This window comes from Colius striatus, chromosome 11 (assembly GCF_028858725.1).
Source record: "Colius striatus isolate bColStr4 chromosome 11, bColStr4.1.hap1, whole genome shotgun sequence".
Taxonomy (NCBI): Eukaryota; Metazoa; Chordata; class Aves; order Coliiformes; family Coliidae; genus Colius; species Colius striatus.
The window spans coordinates 28,860,170-28,881,338 of record NC_084769.1 but is presented as its reverse complement, the minus strand read 5'-3'; the positions used below and the strand labels follow the sequence as shown (position 1 = coordinate 28,881,338).

Below are 21,169 nucleotides of genomic sequence, written 5' to 3'. Positions count from 1 at the left end.
GATTTATAGTAGCTGAGGATCCTGCTCTGTACTTCATAACCTTCAGTACATCATCAAACCCATGATGAATTCTTTGTTCTCCACAGGACTGTTTCTACAGCCCCATAAATGCTTCCTCTGTCCCTCTGTCCTTTTTGCAAACAGAGCTCCCATCTCCACATATAAACTCCTTTTAATCAACAAGACCAGCACATCTGGCAAGACCACTGTGTCAGACCCATTTTAGGAGACCTCAAGCTCCTTTACAGCTCAGGCATCCCTGTAGCTGGCTACGGATTCCAGATTAAACAACACAGGTTTATAAGACTTCTGAGACCATGTTATTAACTCAGCCTTTTATGATGCCCTTTGATGCCATTAATTATTCTTTACTAGTTGATAATTGTTTTTCCCAGACATCTAATTTCTGAGTCCCTTCTTAGAAGAAAAAGCAAAGAAAGCCAACCACCTAGTTTATCAAACACAGCAGATATGCATTGAGGAAAGTCAGATCCAGTCTGAAAAGCTCAGACCTCCAAGGCTCCAGCGTTACATGGCCTGAAACTGGATCTCCAGCCCTAGGTTTTTCTCTGTCACACTTAAGCCTAATTACATGAGAGGAAATTGCTCTGCTCTCCCAGCATGGTTTAAAAGGACAGTGAGGCCACCTCAACACTGAGCAAAATAATCTGCTTTTAACCAAAGTCAAGCTCAGGTTGAGAGCCAGCTATCTTTCTTTCAGGTGCTATCAGGCTGAGTTAAGAACAACCAGTTCAACGCAAACTAGGCTCATCCTATGAGTCCAAAGCAGCATCTTGTAACCACCCAGTTGGCAGAGGCATGCTTTCCCCTGAAAGGCAATCAGATGCAGCACTGTGGGAGCTCAGGATGATACTTTTTTTCAGCACAAGGAAGCGTGAGGCCCATACTGTTAGGCAAAAGCAGGAAGAGGCTGTGACCATGTACTAGAGAGGAAGAGGAAGGCTCTTACTTGCAGTCATGTTTTTCGATTTCAAAGTGAGGGTTGAAGTTGAGGATAATCTTCTGGTTGGCTTCAGGGGCATAGATGACCCATTCGCAGTTCTGGTGGGAAGGGTAGTCATTGGGGTACCCCGGGGAGGTGATGTACCCAGCATCCTTGGAGTTCAGGCGGCCCCCGCACAGCTGAGCTGCAGAGACACAGAAGAGAACAGGGCATTGAAACAGGTTCTGGGCATCGGCTGTGCACAGTTATTCCCCCAGTCCGCTGCTAGAGGTGGTCTGATAAATGCCTTTCTCCAAGGTGTTGACATCCATTTGATACTTTAAGATTTCCTGTTTATGTCTGGGCAAGGGTAATTATTTTATACAACAAACCTACTCCTTCTCCTCTCCACCTCCTGTCACACTTACCTACCACATTTCACACAGACCAGAAAACAGAAATAAATGCTCTTGCCTAGGCAATTTCAAAGCCATAAAGTAAGAGACTGATATCAGATCATCTGGAGCTGCCTCCTTTCATCCCTTCTTTTGCCTCCTTTGCAAGCTGCTCTGTGGCAGTCTCCTACAGCTGTCTTGGGAGACACCAAAACTTGAATGCTACAAATTGGATACAGCTGCAGGAATGCAGAGGACTTTGCTGTTTCCAGTGGCAGAGCCTGAGGCATGGCGAGGATGATGATGATGAGCCCAGGCCTACCTGCATGGCCAGTAGCAGAGATGAGGACAGTGTCTAGCCTTTCTGGCCTCAGTCTGCAGCCCTGTGACAGTCCTCTGCTTGCTGTGGTCTCCCTCCCCAATCCTACCCACCACCATGACCCCAGCTCAGCAGATTGGCCTCCTGAAACCTCTCAAGCTAACTCAGCCACTGGAATTGCAAATGCAGATAATCAGCAGTGGTGGTTTTGTGGGGCCAGCCCACAAATGGCTGACAATGGCTGCGCGGTGAGCAGAGGAAGCACTCTCAGCTTTGGGTTAGAACAGGCCCTGAAGGGTGATTTCATCTTCAGAAAAACCCATTTCATCTCATGGACACTGCAAATCAAGTTTATTATTGCATTACTTGCTGGGAGGAAAATCTGCATCACAGGGTCAATTGATAACACACTATAAATCCCAATAAAGTCCTTTTCTCCACAGGGTCTCTACCATGTGCCTCTGCCTGCTCCCCTCCTCTGCCACTGCCCCAGCCCAGCACCATAGCCCCACAGGCTGACACAGCTGCCCCCACAAGACAGCATTGTCTCCTCACACACAACAAAACAGGCAAAACCCAACTAAATCCTCAGACCTTACAGGGCAGGCTGATGGGCACAGAGTGACTCCAGTCCTGCATTGCAGCATTTTCCCCTTCCTGATAATAAGCAATGGGGTACAACATGGAACACAAACCTTTGTGGGTTATCCCCACTGTGAGGCTGTCCCCACAACCTCCTCATAGCCCCAGCAGGCTCTGGTCCCACAGGAGGCTGGGCTTTCCCAGGGCCCATATGTACACACCTTGTGATGGAAGCCTGAGCCACATCTCACGCCCCAGTGGAGCTGAGGCACAGGAGGAGCAGCACCCGTGGCTGTAGGAGAGCAACCACACATCCCATACCCCACCAGCTCTGTGGGCCAAGAGTCTCTCTCCACAGTGCACATCACTCTCCTGGCCCTGAGGCTGTTCCTGTCCCTCTTGCAGTTGCACTCACTGCAAAGCCCCAGGACGATCCAGGAGAAGCAAAGCAGCACAGATTTGTGTGGGCTCAACCCCACACAGGTCCCTCTGCATTAGGGTTTGCCAGGCCCCAGAAATGTCTCCTGCCAGGCTGGCACAATCCTGCCTGTTTTCAGTGGGGACATCCCAGTGTGCCTTCAAACTGCCCCTCTTGCTGAAGCCAACACAGGCAGCAAGAGCAAGTCAGGATTCCTCGGCAGTAATGCTTCCTGGAAAAAAGCACTTTGGATAAACAACCTTCTGCCTGCACACTGCCTGCAGAAAACACACAAGCCCTGAGCAGGAACAAGGACAGCAGGAGGGCCCTTGCTTGGTGGAGCAAGTCTTCCTTTGCCGTGAAAAGCACTATCTCAGTTCTGTAAGTTCCTGAAAAATACAAGGGGAAAAACTGCAACACTGCCACAGAACAGCTGAGGATACCAAAAAACATCTGGGGTTTTGTTTCCACAGGAGAGTTTGCTCAACACACAAACATTTACAAACCTACATTCTTGCACAAATCTCCCAGCAAGACGTATTTGCCCACACACTTGTCTGTGTGGACTGGGGCAGTGAGGGGAGAGAGACACACATACATTCACTTGGAAGGAAGAAATCCACAGACTTGTTGACATAAATGTACAAATAGAAGTGTAATTCACACTTCACTCATGCACACACTTTCACACCTTCTCATAAAAATTCACACCTCGTTTGCACACATGTCCACCCGCTCCAGCAAAGAGAAATATTCAAGCTGCAGATTATTTTTCTTGGAAAGGGCAAAGTCTCGAAGTAATGAAAATACAGTCAATCCTTCCACACCTCGTCATCCCCTCCCCATCTCTCCAGCTTTCATACACATGCTACCCGCTGTACTGATACCACCAACATCACTTACCACTCAGAAGTCACTAGCCCCTTACTTGTGCTGGGTATTGTGAATGTTCTGTGAGCTGTTGCAACTCAACTGGTTGGAAGGGAACTGCAATGTGAACAGGGGTGTCATGCTCCAGTTTCCTTCAGCTCTTCCCCGACAAATGAACTCAGCAGCAGAAATCCAGGTTTACCTTGATCTTAAAACTCTTGCCCTGCAGGGCCCATTGCAGGGCAGTAGGACAGAGGGAAGGAAAGCCCTGATTGATCCTGATGTCAGGTCAGCTTGGTGCCCAAGTTAAACTCTTGGTACTGGCAAGGGCAGTCTGAGTGAGAGGGACTGGAGGCCAGCTCTCTGCCACTGCAGCAAAATGGGACAAGTAAGTAAAACCACTGAGTGGACAGGGGCACCAGCCACATCTCTTAGGTGTTCAGATACCACCAGGAAAATCTCACCATCTTTCTGCAGCAGGGAAAGCCTTCCACCTGCAGGAAAGCTCATCTGTGTCTCTCAGAGAAATACATTTTTTCCTCTCATTCGTCTTTCCCCCATAAGGTCCAGAGAAATGAAGTGGGTTACTTCAGTACACCAGGCCATGTGGTGGGCAATAGAGTACCAGGGAACACAGGAATTCTTAGGGTTATCTGAAGAGGCAAAATGACTTTAACTTGTTCGTAACTATTCTTTTGGACTTTTTCACTTTTGATTCACTGGTATGCAGCAGATAAACACCTGCAGAAAGAAAAATATATCACTGTGCACACTGGTAGGCAGAAAGTTTGCCTCAGCAGACTACACTGGCTTTCTATATAAAATCAGGCCTCTTTTGTACACAGTTGAGAGTCAAGCTTCTACATAAATATGTCCTGTCAAACTGATGCACTGAATCCATTAGGAAAAAAAAAGGGTGAGTAGCATGGCTACTGCCCAGGCTGGATGCTTTGGAAGCAAGACGTGCTCCACAGTTAATGAATGGGCTCTGACAGCTTTTGCCAGCTCTGAATTCACTTAATAAAATGAAACTTAAATTCTGATGTATAAGCCAAGTCTGCCAGGTGCGTGGGACACCCCATTGCTCCGTAAGCAAAATGCAGGCATTGGAAGCATACTGCTGGGGTTCCTGCCAACATGCAGGGTGGAGGGGCCAGAGGAGCCCTGTGCCAATGGTGAGGCTGCAGAAGGGCAGCCAGGCTTACCAACAGAGGCTACAGAGGCTGATATTTTCCAGCAGTATGGCAGCAGGATTTGTTCAGGATTGGAAATTCCCAGATCCCCTCCTTTGTTAAGGCCTACCACATGACTTGCAATATCCCAACAAATCTCTCCTTGCACGATCACCTCAACGGGGAAACTATACCAAAGGACAGGTACCAAGCCATAGGGATGGGAATGGAAGAGCTGGAGAAGCTGAAGAAGGCAGACTCTTGCGAATGCCTCAGCGTGCTGTAGGCAACTCTGAAGTTTCCCACAGAGATGGGTATCAGCAGCTGAGCTCCTCACCCTTTGAAAGGGGCAAAACTCCCTTTCCCTACCCTGACGTGCTAGAAACATCCAGGCTGATGTAGCCTGAGGGAGATTGCAATGAGCAATCATCACTCAGGGGATTCAAAAATAATATTCAGGCCCCAGGAACCTCCACCCACACTAGGGGTTTTTCAGCTCTACAGCTCATCAGAGCATGCTTAAAGCTTAGGTCAGGAACACAGCATTCTCCTACTTGAATTTCCTGCAGATTAAACCCCTCTGGATTTCACTCACCCCTGGAGAGCAGGGCTCACTGTTATTGTTGGACCTTCAACACAGAAACTAAAGCCAACTCTGCCTGTAACAAAAATAATCATCAGGAGAGGAACCATTTCACAACAAACACACATAGTACACCTCTCAGAGCTTGTAGTGTCCAGCAGAAAACTATCATGTGTTTTGATCTGCTGGGTTCAGTTTACTTTGGGGCTTTAATTCAGGGCTGTGCACAAAATTTAAGGCATTCTTCTCACCTTAGAAGCAAGCAGCAGCATCAGTGTCTGTGCTGCTCAGAAAGAGCAGCCTTCGAAGGCAGCAAAGGAGCAAGGGAGAGACATTCCAAGGCTTCATGACAGAGGTATGCAGGCATCTAGCCTCATCACTTATTTCTCCTACTCACATGAGGCCCTCACAGCCCAGCTCCACACTCAACCAACCTCCACAGAAGATTTCTGCACCAGGGATTCAGTGATAGTCAGAGGAGATTTACCTCACCAACCCTCCAACAGCACAGTAAAATACAGGTTCTGGCAGACATGACCTACAAAGTTCAGAGCTGCTGAACTTCACGCAAGCCCTAGTGCAGCAAACACTGCATTTCAGTCCTGTTTGACTCAAGCAGCTTTTCAAGAAGCAGAGTTTTTCAAGCTCCATGTGTGTGCAAGCACTTTATCAAGCCCTGGTATGCAGGAGATAGACAAATTTCTTCTGCGGAGGATTCATTACCATCAATGTTCATCCTATCTCATTCCCCAGGCAAGCGTCTGGACATGACTAACGTGGCAGGGGCTCTCACCCCAAACAGTAACAGCACAACTTTTGTATCAGGCAGGAACATAGATGCAAACTCTCGGATTTAAATGATAGATCTTAGCCATTGGCCAAAGAGAAAGACATAGTGCAGAAGAGGCTAATAAGATTACATATTTTAACCCCAGTAGCATACATCATTTTAGCAGAACCGTGCTTACTTTGGATTGCAAGATAAAGCTTCAAAGGCTTCCTGAGCAAATTAATGGACAAATACACCCAAACAGCACAAAGCACTTAGACACACATTTCATCCCAGAGCAGTACCCACATCCATGACTTGGGATTTCACACAATCGGGGAAAGCTCTCTGAACATTTCATTGAAGGACTTTAACAGTTTAACTAAAATTTAATTTAAAAGTAGAGGCAGGGCAACACAGAATTTAAAGACTCTTTCTGTTACCTGAACTAGGATTTCGTTTGATTCAAAGTATCTCAAGCTTGTCACAAGTTAGGCTTATAAAAATACTGTCTGAGCCAAAGCAAGAAAGGAACTCACCAATCCATCAGCTGCATGAGGAATGCAGCAGTTTGACCACTTCCTAAGGCAACTTGGGAGGGATGCAATATATTCACTTTATAGCACTGGACAGCAGTGAGAGGGGAATGCCATAAAGCTCAGCAAATGGAGTATTTTAGCTGTTAGCCTTTGCAAAAAGAAATCATTTTAAATTCTTTTTTATTAAGAAGGGAGTGTTAGAAGACGGAAGAGAGAGGAGATTTAGAGATTTCTGATACCTGTACTTTTTTTACTGTGTTAATCCACAGAAGAATTAAGTGGAAACCTGAAATACAGACCTACTGAAGCTTCATTGAAGAAAATCAGAGGGTCAAATCCCACATGCAGATCCAGGTAATTGCTGTGAAACTGATGGGAGTTCAGCTGATTTCTACCCCTGTGGTTCTGGATAGCTGCCTTCCAGGGGCTGGCATCACTTTGTACCACTGGAGTCAGCGGCAACCTTGACCTTTAAATGTTGCCACTTTGGGATTTTGGTGGTTCCCTCCCCTACCTTGTATCTTTGATGAGATTTTTATATACAAATTTTACACACTGCCACCTCCACTTTGTTATTTCTTATCTTATATCACAGGCAAAGACAATTTCAATTGGACAATTGGCTTAACAGTGTTAGTCTTTACATGTATATGTGTACATACAATTCTCTATTACCTGTCACAGTACTTGGTGGGTCTGGAATTACAACTCCTGAATACTCTGGTGTCATTTCAGAGAGCCTATGTATGAGAGTGTGTATGTGCATATGCAAAGCAGGGGGATAATTGCATACTGAACTTTCCCAAATCATATCTCTTTCTCCAGCCTCTGTGTTAGGCTCCCAAAGGTTCGAAGTCTCATGGAAACACACTGCCATCTCCCAGGAATAGGTGGCATCTTCAGGAGACCTTCAAGCTGTAAATCAGGCAGTTTCTGAGGAAACCTCACCAGTACTGCAGGAGGGTAAACAGAAACTCGGAGAAACTTGAAGGCTCAGAACTGAGGCAGAAATAAAGGACAGGCTTCCTGCCACCCTACCTATAGGCTACACTAGGAAATAATATGAAGATGAAACAATTTGTTGAGCCACCCCCTTGAATATTATCAATAACAGGCTGGTTTGAGAGCCATGGAGGAAAACAATGACATTTCTACCACTACACTTTGAAGAAAAATCTAGGGACTCACTTGGAATTCCCCTCTAAAGAGTTTCAGGCTTGATGAAAAGTGTTTTATGCCTCTTCAATACTAATTAGCATTGTTACTACAACAATTCCAATAACATTAAAAAAAAAAGCCTCACCTCACCCTGCCCCTGCTACCCACACGCTTCCTTACACCTTTTGAGCCCATCTGCAAGGGTTGGTTCTGAAAATGAATCCTGGCTTTCCCCACCAGGCACTGACAGTTTATTTCTGCCTCTTCCCAAAAGGCTGGCAGAGCCCACAACTCTCCTGGCTCAGCCCTCTCTCCCTGGGGCCCTGTTGGAGCCGCAGAGCAAAACCTGGTGCCTTGGCAGTAGGCAGTCCCACATAGGGGCTGGGATGGGATGGGACAGGATGGGAAGTGGTGCCTCTGGAGCCCCCTTTGGAAGAGAACTCACAGCAGCTCCCTCCACACACTGCTGAGCAGCAGCAGCTTCAGCTTTTACTATGGTTTGCTCAAAGCCAGCTACTGCTCAGCCTCACTACTAGCACCAAAGTTATTACACATTCTGGCCAGCGTCTTAAACACATTGTTTCCTGCTGAGCACATATTCAGTGGTCAAACAGAAAGAGGAAAGCAGGAGCAAGCCTGGGGCTGAGCACGAGGGGAGAAAGTTGCTGAGGGGCTCTGGGCACACAAGAGCACAGGGAAGAAAAGGATGAAGGAGTGTGTGGCAGGCAACAAGTGGGATGGGATCGGAGAGGCTTGGCATATGAAAGAAAAGGTAGAGATTTGTGTGCTCATGAAGACAAAAGATAAAGCAGGGAGATAGCAAGTGTGTGTATGTGTCTACATGCACAAGAGGCTGGGGTTTTCTTTCTTCCTCTCCCCATCTCCTAAAATCCAGGGTCCAAAGGAGCCTTTCAACGGGACATAAGCAAAGTGAATGGACAGTGTTCTTTTGGCTTCACCATCTTCCTAGGACAGACATAGAAAAAGGCAAGCATATAAGCCCCACACAGGCAGCATTTTGCAGCTAGAGGTGACCCCCCCTGAACAACTGGGGCAAATGTTATGCCTTTGTCAGATGCACAGCAAGAAAATCAAAACAGGTTTCAAAGACTCAGAGTCTAGTACTCAATCTCTAGAGCCCGTTTTCTTTGACTCATTGAGTATGAAGAGAAAGGGAAGAAACATTCAGACAGAAAGCCTCTGCAGTCATCCATCCCTGGAAGTAATACTTGGGGCTATTCTGTATGCCAGCTCAGTGCTACTAGCCCTTTCCCTCTTCAGAAAGAAGCAGATTCACTAAGACTGCTGGGGCCCTGGCCCCACAGTGTTATTGTAGCTGTGTCCCCCGTGCAATCTGTGGATACCCTTTGTGCTTAAAAAGGGTTACAGATCCAAGTTGGGATTTTGAGTGTTTGGCCTTGTGCCTGACAACCTCATGCTGACAAACCTCCTCTCCGTATCTGTGCTTGTGTCTTTTCACTGCGCAAGCATCAAGTCTGGCTCGGGATCTGGCCTTCTGAGATTGTGATTTGGCTCAGGCAGGGGGAAGGCTGACCCTTTGATTCTGAGTATGATTAAAACCATGCTACTGTAGCACTAAGCTGTGTGCAACACTGCTAGCAACAGCCCTGATTTATGTTGTTGCTAGTATTGCGGTTTCCACCAGGGTGTAGACAGGGATTTCGAAAATAGCCCAGCTACCTCTTTGTCTGTGTGTGTATAGTATAATTAGAAATGTGTCAAAGGGCTGTTGCAGTGAGGGCAAAGCTGGAAACGTTCACACTGCACTTCTGCTTCCACCTCTGTGTGGACACCGTCAGCCCCAGTTTGGGTGTGTACAGGCACATCAGCTCTCCATACTTCCTGGATTAGACAACTGTATCCCTGAGACCCCCAGCAGCTTCCAGTTTGTTCTCAGGCTGCTGCAATCTGCCTGCACCACCATGGCTAAATGCCGGCTTTCTCTATTTCGATTTCAGATAGGATCAGATATAGACGATTTATTTTCCTAGCATAGTTGGTCTGTCAGAGGTCATATAATTTGGCAGCTATCCCAGTGCTTAAAAACTAATTTTTCCTTATTAATACAACTAGGAGTCCCATAGGATAGGATCCCAGCCTTATCTGAACTTGACAGCTTCCTAAACCCCACGAAGGATGCTTTCTCCTCTCAGGCTCTTTGTGATACAAGGCCACTGTGCCCTGGAGCCCTGCGACACAAGGAGATTTCTACTAGGAAGCCAACCTGCCCGTCAGTCTGGAGCAGCACACTGCTGGGACAGGGAGCATTTCCCTCCTGGCAAAGAGGGTTGGTTTCTCATTTTAACCTTCTAATCCATGCATGAAGTACCAAACATGGAGTAAATACTTTGAAGGAGGCTGAGGGGGAAGAAAGGGCAGGGCAGGGAGATGTGAAGTGCCTCTATAGAGTCTCCTGGGACCAATATGCCTGTCTGTCACTCCAGACACAGTACATCATGATTTTTCTGTGGCAGGAAAGTTAGAAAAACAAAATGCAGCATCCTAACCTGGGTCAGAGCTCCCCACTGAGCTTGTATAATTCGTTTTCAGTGATGCTCCTGACAACTGTCTGATTCCTAAGCTAAAAAAGCTTTTGTTCCCAGTAACAGCCGAACTAACAGCACAACAGGCAAAGGTGTTATACTCAATACTTGCATGTGTGTGCACATGTTTCTATGTGTGCAGACATGTGCCTGCTTGGCAGCAATTTGTTTTGCTCCCCCTTCCCACCTTGCTACATCTCCTAGGTCATTACTAAATACACTAGCTTTTAAGCAAACTACTTGGAAGGCTTCAGGAGTGAGCTTTGCTAGAGCTCCATAAACATCATCTGAACGGCTCAGTAATTGGGTCACTCAAATCTGTTACGTTCTTACTTGATTGCTTTTTACGGGAAGATGAAAACCACACAGCCATCCAGCCTTCAAATTTATCTTCCAGGGTCTTCCACCCGCTACCCTCCACAGTTATCTCAGGGTTTGCTTGCCTACATACAAATTGGCAGCTGCACTGTTTATCTCTTACTGTAGAAATATTGCATGACCTTTTTTTTTTTCCCCCATGTGGATTATCATATTATTGTCTATTAAAAACATCTCCCCTCTCTACTAACCTCCCTTAGGGAGCCTTAAGAGGGACTTTCATAATGGTGGAAGGCTTTCAGATACACCAGTCTGAAACATAAATCCATCTACCTCTGGCATGTTTTTCTTACCAGGCTGGCTAATTTACTGGAGCTGAGCATTGCCTGATGGAGGTTCGCATCCTGTTACCCCATATCTTTGCTCGCTGGGCTATTGATAAAGTCATTTGACCAGGTTTGCAGCACTACAACCACATCAGCCGCAGGGAGACAACTTCCTTGCTGGCTTAAACATCATGTGATGCTCTGCTCAGCTGGGAAAACCCCGCGTTCAGATAAACATTTCTTATGGTGACTGAGTGGCTTCAAAGACTCATAAACCCCTTCCCAGTTTGAAGCCTTGATCCCAAGCCCATTCATGAAATAGGAGATGCATATGCAGACCCAGGCACATGCTCGGGCTCAGCAGCCACAGGGATGGCAGCCAGGCTGACCAGTGCACCCTCAGGAGCGAGCCTCAGGTTACAGACCCATCTGCCTCAGCACAATACCCGCTCTAGGAGACTAGACACTGCAACAGAGGCCATTGGAAAAGGCTGTTGCATTCAGCAGGGTCCTTCCAGGACTTTGCCCTTTTTCTTCACCCCCATTGAGTGCTTATTCATTTGTTTTCCTATTGGAACAAAAGAGAGCTTTTTTTTTTTTTTCCTTTATAACCATAAGGAAGGAGACGATGCCAACTGGCAGCTGAACGTACAGGGAGCGTGTTTGTCAGGAATGTCGGTGCTTCACTGCTGCGAAAACCAGGGACTCTGAGGCAGCAGAGACTCTCCCACTTCCCTTTTCAAGGGGGAGCTGGTGGCCACGCCGCTACGGGGCAAGGGAAAGCAGAGAATCGGGGCGAAAGGCAGGGACTGTCGCACGCACATCGCGCCTTGCTATCGAACGCTGCCCGGGCCAGACCACAGCCCAGGACCCTGTGTCCCCGCGGGCTGCCTGCGGCATGGCCCGAGGCCACGACTAACGGGAAGAGGAACCCACAGCTCAGCAGCTGTTGGCTTGGCACCACCGTCGTGCCAGGCAGCTCCTGTGCAGCTGCTGACCGCAGAAGAGCCTCAAGAGAGCGGTGGGCGGTTGGGATAAGGCACATCCTTTTCCTCCCGTGACTGTTCCAAGTGGGGACCCTGCTGTCCCCACTTGCCAGACCCAAAGCCAGTGGCTGGGGAGCACTGGGCCCAGCCTCAGCCAGCCCTTGTAACTCTACTGTCCCCGAGCCAAAGCAATACAAGGTCCGAGGGCTCACCCCAGCGCTTTCTGATAGCCCAGCCCAGCTCTTAAGCGGAGACCAGAGAAAACACGCCCCAAAAGCCTGCCTCGAGCCCGCCAGATCCCGTGACGCCCCGGCGTTTGAACAGTACGCGCGGGTCCCGCACGTACCGGGACAGGCTTTCCCGAAGGCCGCTTCCAAGGCGCGGGTGCCGCCACCACCGCGAAGCCTCGCTGGCTCCCAGCGCCGCCCCGCACGGCTCCCGCCTGCCTGCTCGCCGACAGATGATTTTAAATTCTCATCGAAAGTTTCCCGATGCTGCGACCGGGCACGAGGCCGCGGCGATCCCAATACGGGTGTCCGGGATGCTGCCGGTTCCTACCCCTTCCCCTACCTTCCCCGAGTCTCCTCCAGAAAAAAAAAACCCAGTCAACTTTCCAACGCGGCTTCATCGCCTCGCCCCGTCACGCCGGACGACGGGAGCTGCGCGGCTGCACCCGCGGCGTACCTTGCCGGGGGGAACCTGCACCATCCCCGCCCCGCCGCATGCACGACCACCCGTCCACCACCCCTTTCAAACCCGTACTGCGAAGGTTGCGCGGCGCCACCGATCCCTCATTTTTTCCCTGTGCGATGTCCAGAGCCCGGCAAAGCCTCTGTGCCTCCGCCCGGGACGCCGCCCGGGTACCTGAAAGTTGGGCGGGCGGACAGTGCTCCCTCGCCTACGAGTGGCAAGGGCCATGCCCCACCCGGGGGAGCGCCTTACCTGTCTCCGCCGTGCCTCGGGAGCTGGGCAAGCACAGTCCTAGAAATCCCCACGCGAGAAGAAACGTATTCATCCTTCCGAAGAAATTTAAAAAACAACCCAGCCGACCGCCCGAAGCTGCGGGGCCAGGGAGGGAATACACTGCGCCTCCCTGCCCCAGGCGCACCGCGTCGAGCCCCGCGTGGGCGCCCAGCTCGCGAGCGGCTCCGACGAGGCTCAACGGGCGGTGGTCTCCTCTGGGCCGGGGCTGCGGGGCGGGTGGGACCGGCAGAACACCTCTTCCTTAGGGCGACCCGCGGGGCCGGTACCTCGGCATCCCCCGGGGCGCGGCAGCGGTGACGGCAGTGCTGCGGACTCAGGCACCGTCTGCACCTCCTCTCACTCCCCGCCGGCGCCTCGCAGCCTTTTCAGGCAGGGCGGCATGTGGCTGTCAGCGCCGAGCGCCGGCACCGCCCCCCGCGCCCCCCCAGCCCCCCGCGCCCCGCCCCCTCGGGGCGCCGCGCCCCGCCCCGCCCCGCCCCGCCTGCTGCCGCGGAGAAGCGCGGAGGTTCCCGCAGCGGCGGGTCGGCATGGGGTTGAGGGCAGCAGAGCGGGGCGCGGAGCGGGTCTGCGGCGCCTGGCGCGTCTCCAGGTGCGCCGTCGTGCCCGGCCGGCCCCTTCCCCGAGCGCTCGCGGCCTCGCAGCGCAGTCAGGAATCAAAAAATCCAGTGGAAGTAACTGCAGAAGAGCAGGGCTGCGCGAAGGGAGACACCCAGACGCTGTCAGATGGGGGAGCATCAGGACAAGGATTGTCTCTGCTCGCGGGCCGCCGCCGGCCGAGAGCCACAAGCGCCGTGCCTTGGCCGGAGCCGCCGCGCCGCAGCGGGAAGCGGGAGCTAGGGGCACAGGCTCCCTCGCAGCTGACACCCGTGTTGCGATGTAAAGGTTGCTCAAGGGACAAATGCAAAACCCCTGCGGGACCGCGCCGTGGTTAGCCTCCCTGCTCCCTTACGCTTTTCTCTAAGATGCTCTTTAAAAACATAACTTGAGCGCAGCGTTTACATAGTTATCTATAGTGCTCAGAAACTTTGTTCTCCTTTGCCCCCGAGAAGGTGAGGAGTCCTTACTGGGGCTTGCGGGATCTTGCATTTACTTGCCATTTAAATTCACAAACCGCGTCAGGCTCGAAAGCCGGGCAAACCGGGGCTAATTCACACCTCCATCTCTCTCCAGAGGTAAGATTTCAAAGCACACAAGTGAAACGAGCCCTAAAACCCCTCACCAAAAAAAGCTACTTAAAAACAAATTCTTTACGTTGTTGATCAGTCCTTAGACTATAGATTCCCTCTTCCAGGTACACAGTACACAAAGGGTATAAAACTATGTTGCCTCAGTATTTTTTTTTTTGAATTGGTAATTAGTGAAGAGATACTGTCATGTGACAGAAGTGAGATAGATACATCATTGTGTGGGTGAGAGGGAAAGTACAAACGTTTCCCTGGTATTCGTTTAGGGTGATGAGACTAATTATTTTGTACTCTGCTGTCTATCAGCTATGGGTAGCATCACCAGCTCATGTCAATGAAATCACGATGACAACCTGTTTGAGTGCATTCACACAACACGAATGCACTGAGTTCCTCCGAGGCCAGTGGAAGCTCATTGACAGCAACAGATTTGGCCTGACAGAGCTGATATTTCAGCCATTACTCTGAGGGCTGTGGCATCCCTCCTTCCTTCTGTGTGTTTTGATACCTGATTTTGCATCTTCTGTGGCACAAATGTGCTTCAACACCTGTTGGATGTCAATGCAAAGCCAATGGCAACCAAGTCCAATGATTTATTTATTGTATTTTGATGTGGAATTATGCAACTATTATTTACTACTTGCCTATAGTTAGACTACTATCAAACTAGCAAAGTGTGATTTTTTTTTTGTGTGTATAAATAGCCCTCGCAAATCATAACACAGATATTGGAGCATAATATAATCTCATAGCCTGAGTCACTCTTCTCTTGCAATGTTCTTGGAAAAGGAAGAGGTTAAAAGCCCTAATCAGAGATGGCCCTGTCTCACACACTGTACAGCACAGGGGCAATTTTCCTCCCATTATATTCAGTCAGAGTTTCCCCTGGTTAAGGTCAATGGAATAGAGCAAACATGACCTTGAGCTGATATTAACTCTTATCCGCTATGGAGTGAAGAGAAGATAACCCAAAAGAAAAAATGGTAATGGGAAATGAAGTCACCTGCTGCTCCACTGAGGTTTCTCTCAGCTGCTTTTCAATAGCTCTTCACAAATCCAGTGCTGTGCTTAGTGTCAGATCTCAAGTCTCCTCTTCACAACATACTCCTGTGAGGAAACGCAAGGCAGAACTAAAATATCAGGGGGCACTGAATGCAGTTTCTACCACTGCAGGTGTTAGGGGCAAGATGACAACCAAGCTGGTGACATCTACTAGTCCAACTCAGGTACAAAGTCAAAAAGACTTCCTTTGGGAGCATTTAAGACTCAAATCCTCTCTCAGATTTCAAGGAACTGAGCACAAGGTGATGCTATGCACCCTGAACTTACTTCTGCCTGTTTCTAGAGGCAGCTGCTGCTGCTGTGGGCATTATTCCATGGCCCAAGCAAGGCTGGACCTCACCAGCTATCTGTGCCTGGGGAGTCCCATTTCTGCCAAAGGGCTCAGGACTCTGCTCTCTGTTCAATCCTCTTGTGAGTATTTAAGATCCATGAGTCAGCACTCACCAAATCCATCAAGAACTGCAGCATTTTTCCATATCTGAGGCTAAGAAACATCCACAAAACCTCACTGAAAAGGAGACAATATGTAATTTAATGGTACTGTAGTATTTCATGTACCATCTGCATTAAATTTGGTTGAAGAAATTTTGCAGCTCAAGCATTAGTCAGAGATGTGATGCAGTGAAATTTCCCCCATCTCTCTCCTCCCTTCCAGCAGAAAGCCTTCTCCTTCTCAAACACTGCCTAAATCCCTGCTGCTGACCAAATGGCCTGTGTAGCTAGGGTTTCCCCTGGCTCTCTTTAGCCCTGCTCTTCTCTTGCCTCTAATTGCAGCTCCTTTTCAACATTGATCATACAGCCTCATTTATTTTCAATCACAGCTTCCTCTTTCTAAATGAGTCCTTTTCACCCCATGAACTGACCATCAGGAGGTGTCTGTAAAGCAGGAAACTCCCCAGCTTTTCCTTACAGCCTTTCTCAATCCTGATTTGAAAGAAAATAAAACTCAAACCAAGGCATCATATATTCCTGTTACTTTCTCTGTGCTCCAGAGTAGCTGGACAAACAGGGTCTCTCCCCCACTTTTATGTCAAAACACACTATTTCCAATGCAGAACTTGACAGTCTTCCATAGAAAACAACACGGCAGGACAGAAACATGGTCAAGGAATGAGAGTGGTGAAAACTGATACTCAGCCTAGATAAAACCATAAATATTGTTAGTCAGCAGGAGAGGAGGGAGTCAAACATTTCTGGCACAACACCCAAGGAGCGGGAGCGTGGCCCGCAGGGTGCAAGTGGTGCGGGTTGTCTCCCCAGTTTGCAGGAGCGCAGACTTACAGCTGCTGTTCTCCTCCTCCAGACAGTGCTTTGAGATCCTCAACTAAAAAGCTCTAAGTGCATCATATAAAATCTTTTTATTAGTCTATCAGGTGCATGATTATGAGATCTCATTTTATAGCCACAAATAGCCAATAATTACCTTAGCATCCCATTAGCCCTAGCCTTCAGCCAGACTATTTGCTTGGGAATTTGTCCATATTCAAAAAGCAAGCCAATGCCCCAGCTTGGAGAAAGCAGTTTGGCATGTTGCATTCAAGTCCATAAACTTCCAGTGTAGAGGTGGCTTAATTAGCAAGCTGCCCAGTTAATTTGTCGTGGGTACTACCATCGCTGCTGATCTGCAGTTGAAAGCAGTGGCTGCAGGGTGAGACCAAAGGTCACCCCTTTGCTCTGTGGGTCAGTGCTTGCCCATCCTTTTACTGCCCACTCACCTCACTCGTGCCCATCCCATTACTGCTCACCTCTTCCCACCATGTCAACGTCATTTTTCCAGCCAGCCCGACTGCAGGGTGACATGGAGCTACTTTCTCCCCCAGTCTCTCCTGCTCATAGACACTTTGTACAGGAGGAGTGTTGCTGGCGTACAGAGACTACTCCAGTGTGCACACTGCCCTGCTGCAACATGTCCTGAAGCTCAGGTGGCCACTGTGGGTCCCAAGCCAGCACTGCCCTTCCACGGTGTCAGGAGCACGTAGGAGGGGAGAGCTGGGGGGGAACACCACTGCAAAAGAAATGAGGAGAGTGCTGAGGCAACCTGGAAAGGAAAAATTAAGAGATGGGAAGAAAAAAAATGAGAGTGGAGAAGGGAGATGGTGAAAGAAACAAAGAGATAGAACAAGGGGTTAGGGAGAAAATTAAGAAATGCCAGAAAACAGGGAAGAGAGCAGAAGCAGCAAACCAATGGAGCTAATATCCATCACTGGATTAGTGGGGAGAGGGCAGCAGTTCCTCTTGTCTCAGAAAGTGAGACCATGGGCCATGACGGGGGTGAAGCATGCTGCTGGGCCTGCTCCAAGCAGGGACCTGTGCAGGGGAGTCAGCAGTGCTGCATCAGGGAAAGCCCCTGCATCTTCAGAGGTAATAAAGAAAAAGCTTTCAGACCTCAGCAGGCTGACTAAATTAGGCTGAATACAAAGGTGCTGTATTATTTCTCAATATGGCTGTGGTATGAAAGGAGGCAATGGGTTTCTTTTGAAGCAGCTGCTGTGTAATCCAGGGCTTTCAGGTATACTTCAACCAAACGATCTCGTTTCAGCAGGTTAACTTCATTAAAGGCTCCATCTACGGCTTTAATGTTCACTGAAATCCCACTGGGTGAGCACATTAGGCAGAAATAACCCCCACAAGATGATTGCATGCTGTTGTTTGGCACAGTGAATGGACTTGGAAGGGAAATTGGAGGAGGGGAACGGGTCACACAGTGACCCAACCTGGAGAGGACAGATCCTAAACCACTGTAACACATCAACAGGCCTGGTCCTTTGCTAATGGCAGCAGACACCGCTGCAGCAAAACCCCAAACCTATGGGGAGTCATCCCTCCTGACCCCGTCTCCACAAATAACCTGCTCAGTTCTCACTTAGCTTTGATTTCCTCTATAGCACACAGCCACTGGTGCTGGCCTCCAGCTTGCGAGGAAGGTGCCATTCTCCCACAGCTTCTCCCCATCTGCAAAGAGGAGACCATGGAGCTGTAAGGGGCGTCTATTCCTCCAACAGATCTTGGCAATTCTGTTGGCTTTCACAGAATCACAGAATAGTTTAGGTTGGAAAAGACCTTTAAGATCAATGAGTTCAACTGTTAACCCAGCACTGGCACGTCCATCACTAGACCATGTCTCCGAGCACCACATCAGCCTGTCTTTTGAATATCTCCAGGGATAGTGACTCAGCCATTCCCCTGGGCAGCCTGTTCCCATGCTTGAAAACCCTTTCAGTAAAAAAGTTCTTCCTAATCTCCAATCTAAACCTCCCCTGGTCCAAATTAAATCCATTTCTTCTTGTCCTATCACTTGTTACTTGGGAAAACAGACCAATGATCCCCACCTCACTACAACCCCATTTTAGGTAGCTGTAGAGTCATGTCTCCTCTCAGCCTCCTCTTCTCTGGGCTAAACATCTCCAGCTCCCTCAACCACTCCATGTAAGTCTTGTTCTCCAGACCCTTCACCAGCTTCATTGTCTGTCTCTGGACATGCTGCAGCACCACAATGTCCTTCTTGTAGTGAGGGGCCCAGAACTGAACACGGTATACAAGGTGTGGCCTCACCAGCACCGAGTACAGGAAGACAATCTCTTCTTTGGTACTACTGGGCACACTACTTCTCATACAAGCCAGGATGCCATTGGCCGCCTTGGCCGCCTGCACACACTACTGTCTCATATTCAGCATGCAGGACCCGGGACTTGGCCTTGTTGAAACTTGTGTGACTGGCCTCAGCCCATCAGCCCAGTCTGGCCAGTTCCCTCTGTAGAGTCTTCCTGCTCTCAGCCGATCAACATTCCATGCGCTTCCACACCCCCTCCCAACTTTCTATCATCTGCAGACTTACTGAGGATACACTTGATTCACTCTTCCAGATCATTGTAAAGATTTTAAACAGAGCTGGCCCCAGTACTGAGCCCTAGGGAACCAAGCTCTGTGTGTTCATCTGCTAAAAGCACCCAAAATGGACCATTGACCATGGTCTCTGCAGACGCCTACCCACAGAGGACCATCTGCCCAGTCTCATGCTGGAGAAACTCCAGTTGGACCACATTCCAGGTAGGGTCAACAACGAATCTTCCACAGACTGTATTAGAGGAACACATCTGTGAACCCCTACCCAGTTGCAGTCACAAACCAAGGGCCTCCTTTAAAGTCTGATGAAGCTGATTGGAGCTCATCCATCAACTTCACTGATGCCTGGATGTGACCCAAGTGTCTGAGCCCTGCAAAGCTAGTGTGACCTCTTTAACGGTAAGCGCTGCTGTTGACTTCCGCTGGGCTGGCTTCCATGGTTTAAGAGTCATGCTCTGTAGTAAGTACTTACAGGACTGTGTGCTCAGTGTTATAAAGGGCCACACCAGCAATCTTACTAAAAGACCTTCTTAAAAATACAAGAATTCTTAAGCCAACAAGTCATTTTAGACCCCTCTCACCCCTCGTCTGAAACTTGGCAAACAAATTCTTAGGCCAGAAGCAATGCTTTGGCTCTTGTCTTGGTAGATCCTGGGAAGAAAATGCATGTGTATATTTTAAAAGGCTTTCTCCTTTGCTTATCACACTTCAGCTTTTGACCTCCCCCCTCTCCTCCCCTCCACCCCCCATCCCGTGCCCAGGCACATTCCAGTGTTGGCTCCTGTGGTGGTACTTAGAAGAGCCCTCCCAGAAACTGGGGTTAGACACTCCCTCCAACAGATAGCACATTCTTCTGAAACACTGTCATTGGAGGAAGCCTTGAGCTATGAAAGGTTTTCTTTCCCTTTTAATCTTTTATTGTCTTTGATGTTCATTTTAAAATAATTTATTGTGCCTTATAGTTCCTGGCTCTTGCAAGGACTGGGACCCCTCTGCTGTTCAAACACAGAGTCAAAGACAGTTCTTGCCTCAAACAGTTTACAGTCCGCAGAGACAAAGCAGACAAAAACCAAGAGCCAGATACAACATGGATGACAAGCCTGTGGATTACTTTTGCATTTAGTTAAGTTGTAAACTGTTGAGGAAGAGATTGCCATTTCACAGTGCCTGTGCAATATCAGAAGTAGGAACTTTTTTTTCTGATGTTGCTGGATACCAGATTGTTTGGAGATGGGTTTTCAAGACAGAGCACTTAGGTGAAGATGTCCCAGAAAGTCAGTCATTCCTAAGGGAGCCACTGCTTTTCACCTGACATCATCAAGTGTGTGTCAATGACCCCAAAAAGCAACTTCATAACAAAAAACCCCATGCATGTTCTGCTAATCAAAGACAGATGAGGGCAGGAAAGGGAACAGATCTAGAGGATCCCAGCTGATAGCTGGAAGCAAGACTGAGCTGTGTTCTTATCACAGCCAAATGCTCCTGTCTTTTGAGAACATTTCAAAGCATGTTTGGCACAGAACTTATGTACATGCTTACCTTCCTAAAAATTTCATAGTGGTGCTATGCTCTTGCTGGAGACAGCTCTGCTGGATGTATCAGGCTGAAGACTGTTTTCATAATCCTCCCATTGACGCACGTGCACAAGTCAGACCTCGCATTTATGTCGCTTCCTAGCATGATATCCATAATCTCAGAGGAGTTACACCCTGCTTTCTTTCCCTTTCTGTGAATGTTTTGAGTCTTTCCCTCTGGGGATGGATCTGCTTCTTTATCGTTGCGTAGTAACTCCTTTTCCAAGGAGATGCCTTCCTTCTCTCCCTGGGATTCTGAACACAGATCCCATTGATTTTTCAGTGTAACTTTTCATGGAAATCAATGGTGCTAGGCTGTTTCATAGTCACCGAGGATGGCACCGAGGTCCATGCCTCAAATAACTATACTGGATGGTCTTCCAGGGAGTTGCCCACAGGGCAAGGCAGTATTTTCACTCTTGTGCTCAGCTGCCTTCAGAGAACATTACGAGCATGTGGCCCTCTGCAAATTCAGGCTGTGCTTCTCAGACTTAGGGCTTAGCAGTGAGAATTTACTAAAGCAGCGAGGTAGACTAGAATAATAGTTTTCAGACACTCTGAAATGATGGATGGCTTTCTG

The 21,169-nt window shown here is 48.8% G+C and overlaps 1 protein-coding gene across 8 annotated transcripts in view; it reads right to left on the bottom strand.

The window, feature by feature from the left end:
• Positions 1 to 13,306, bottom strand: part of NRP2 (neuropilin 2) — an 89,598-nt gene extending 76,292 nt beyond the window's left edge. For all 8 annotated transcript variants that reach the window (XM_062004513.1, XM_062004511.1, XM_062004515.1 and 5 more), the window contains exons 1-2: positions 12,885 to 13,306; positions 971 to 1,148 (exon numbers count right to left, since the gene is read on the bottom strand). In XM_062004513.1, coding sequence (XP_061860497.1) covers positions 971 to 1,148; positions 12,885 to 12,957 — 251 coding nt within the window. In that variant the 5' untranslated portion in view covers positions 12,958 to 13,306. The remainder of the gene's footprint in view (positions 1 to 970; positions 1,149 to 12,884) is intronic.
• Positions 13,307 to 21,169: the final 7,863 nt, after the last annotated feature.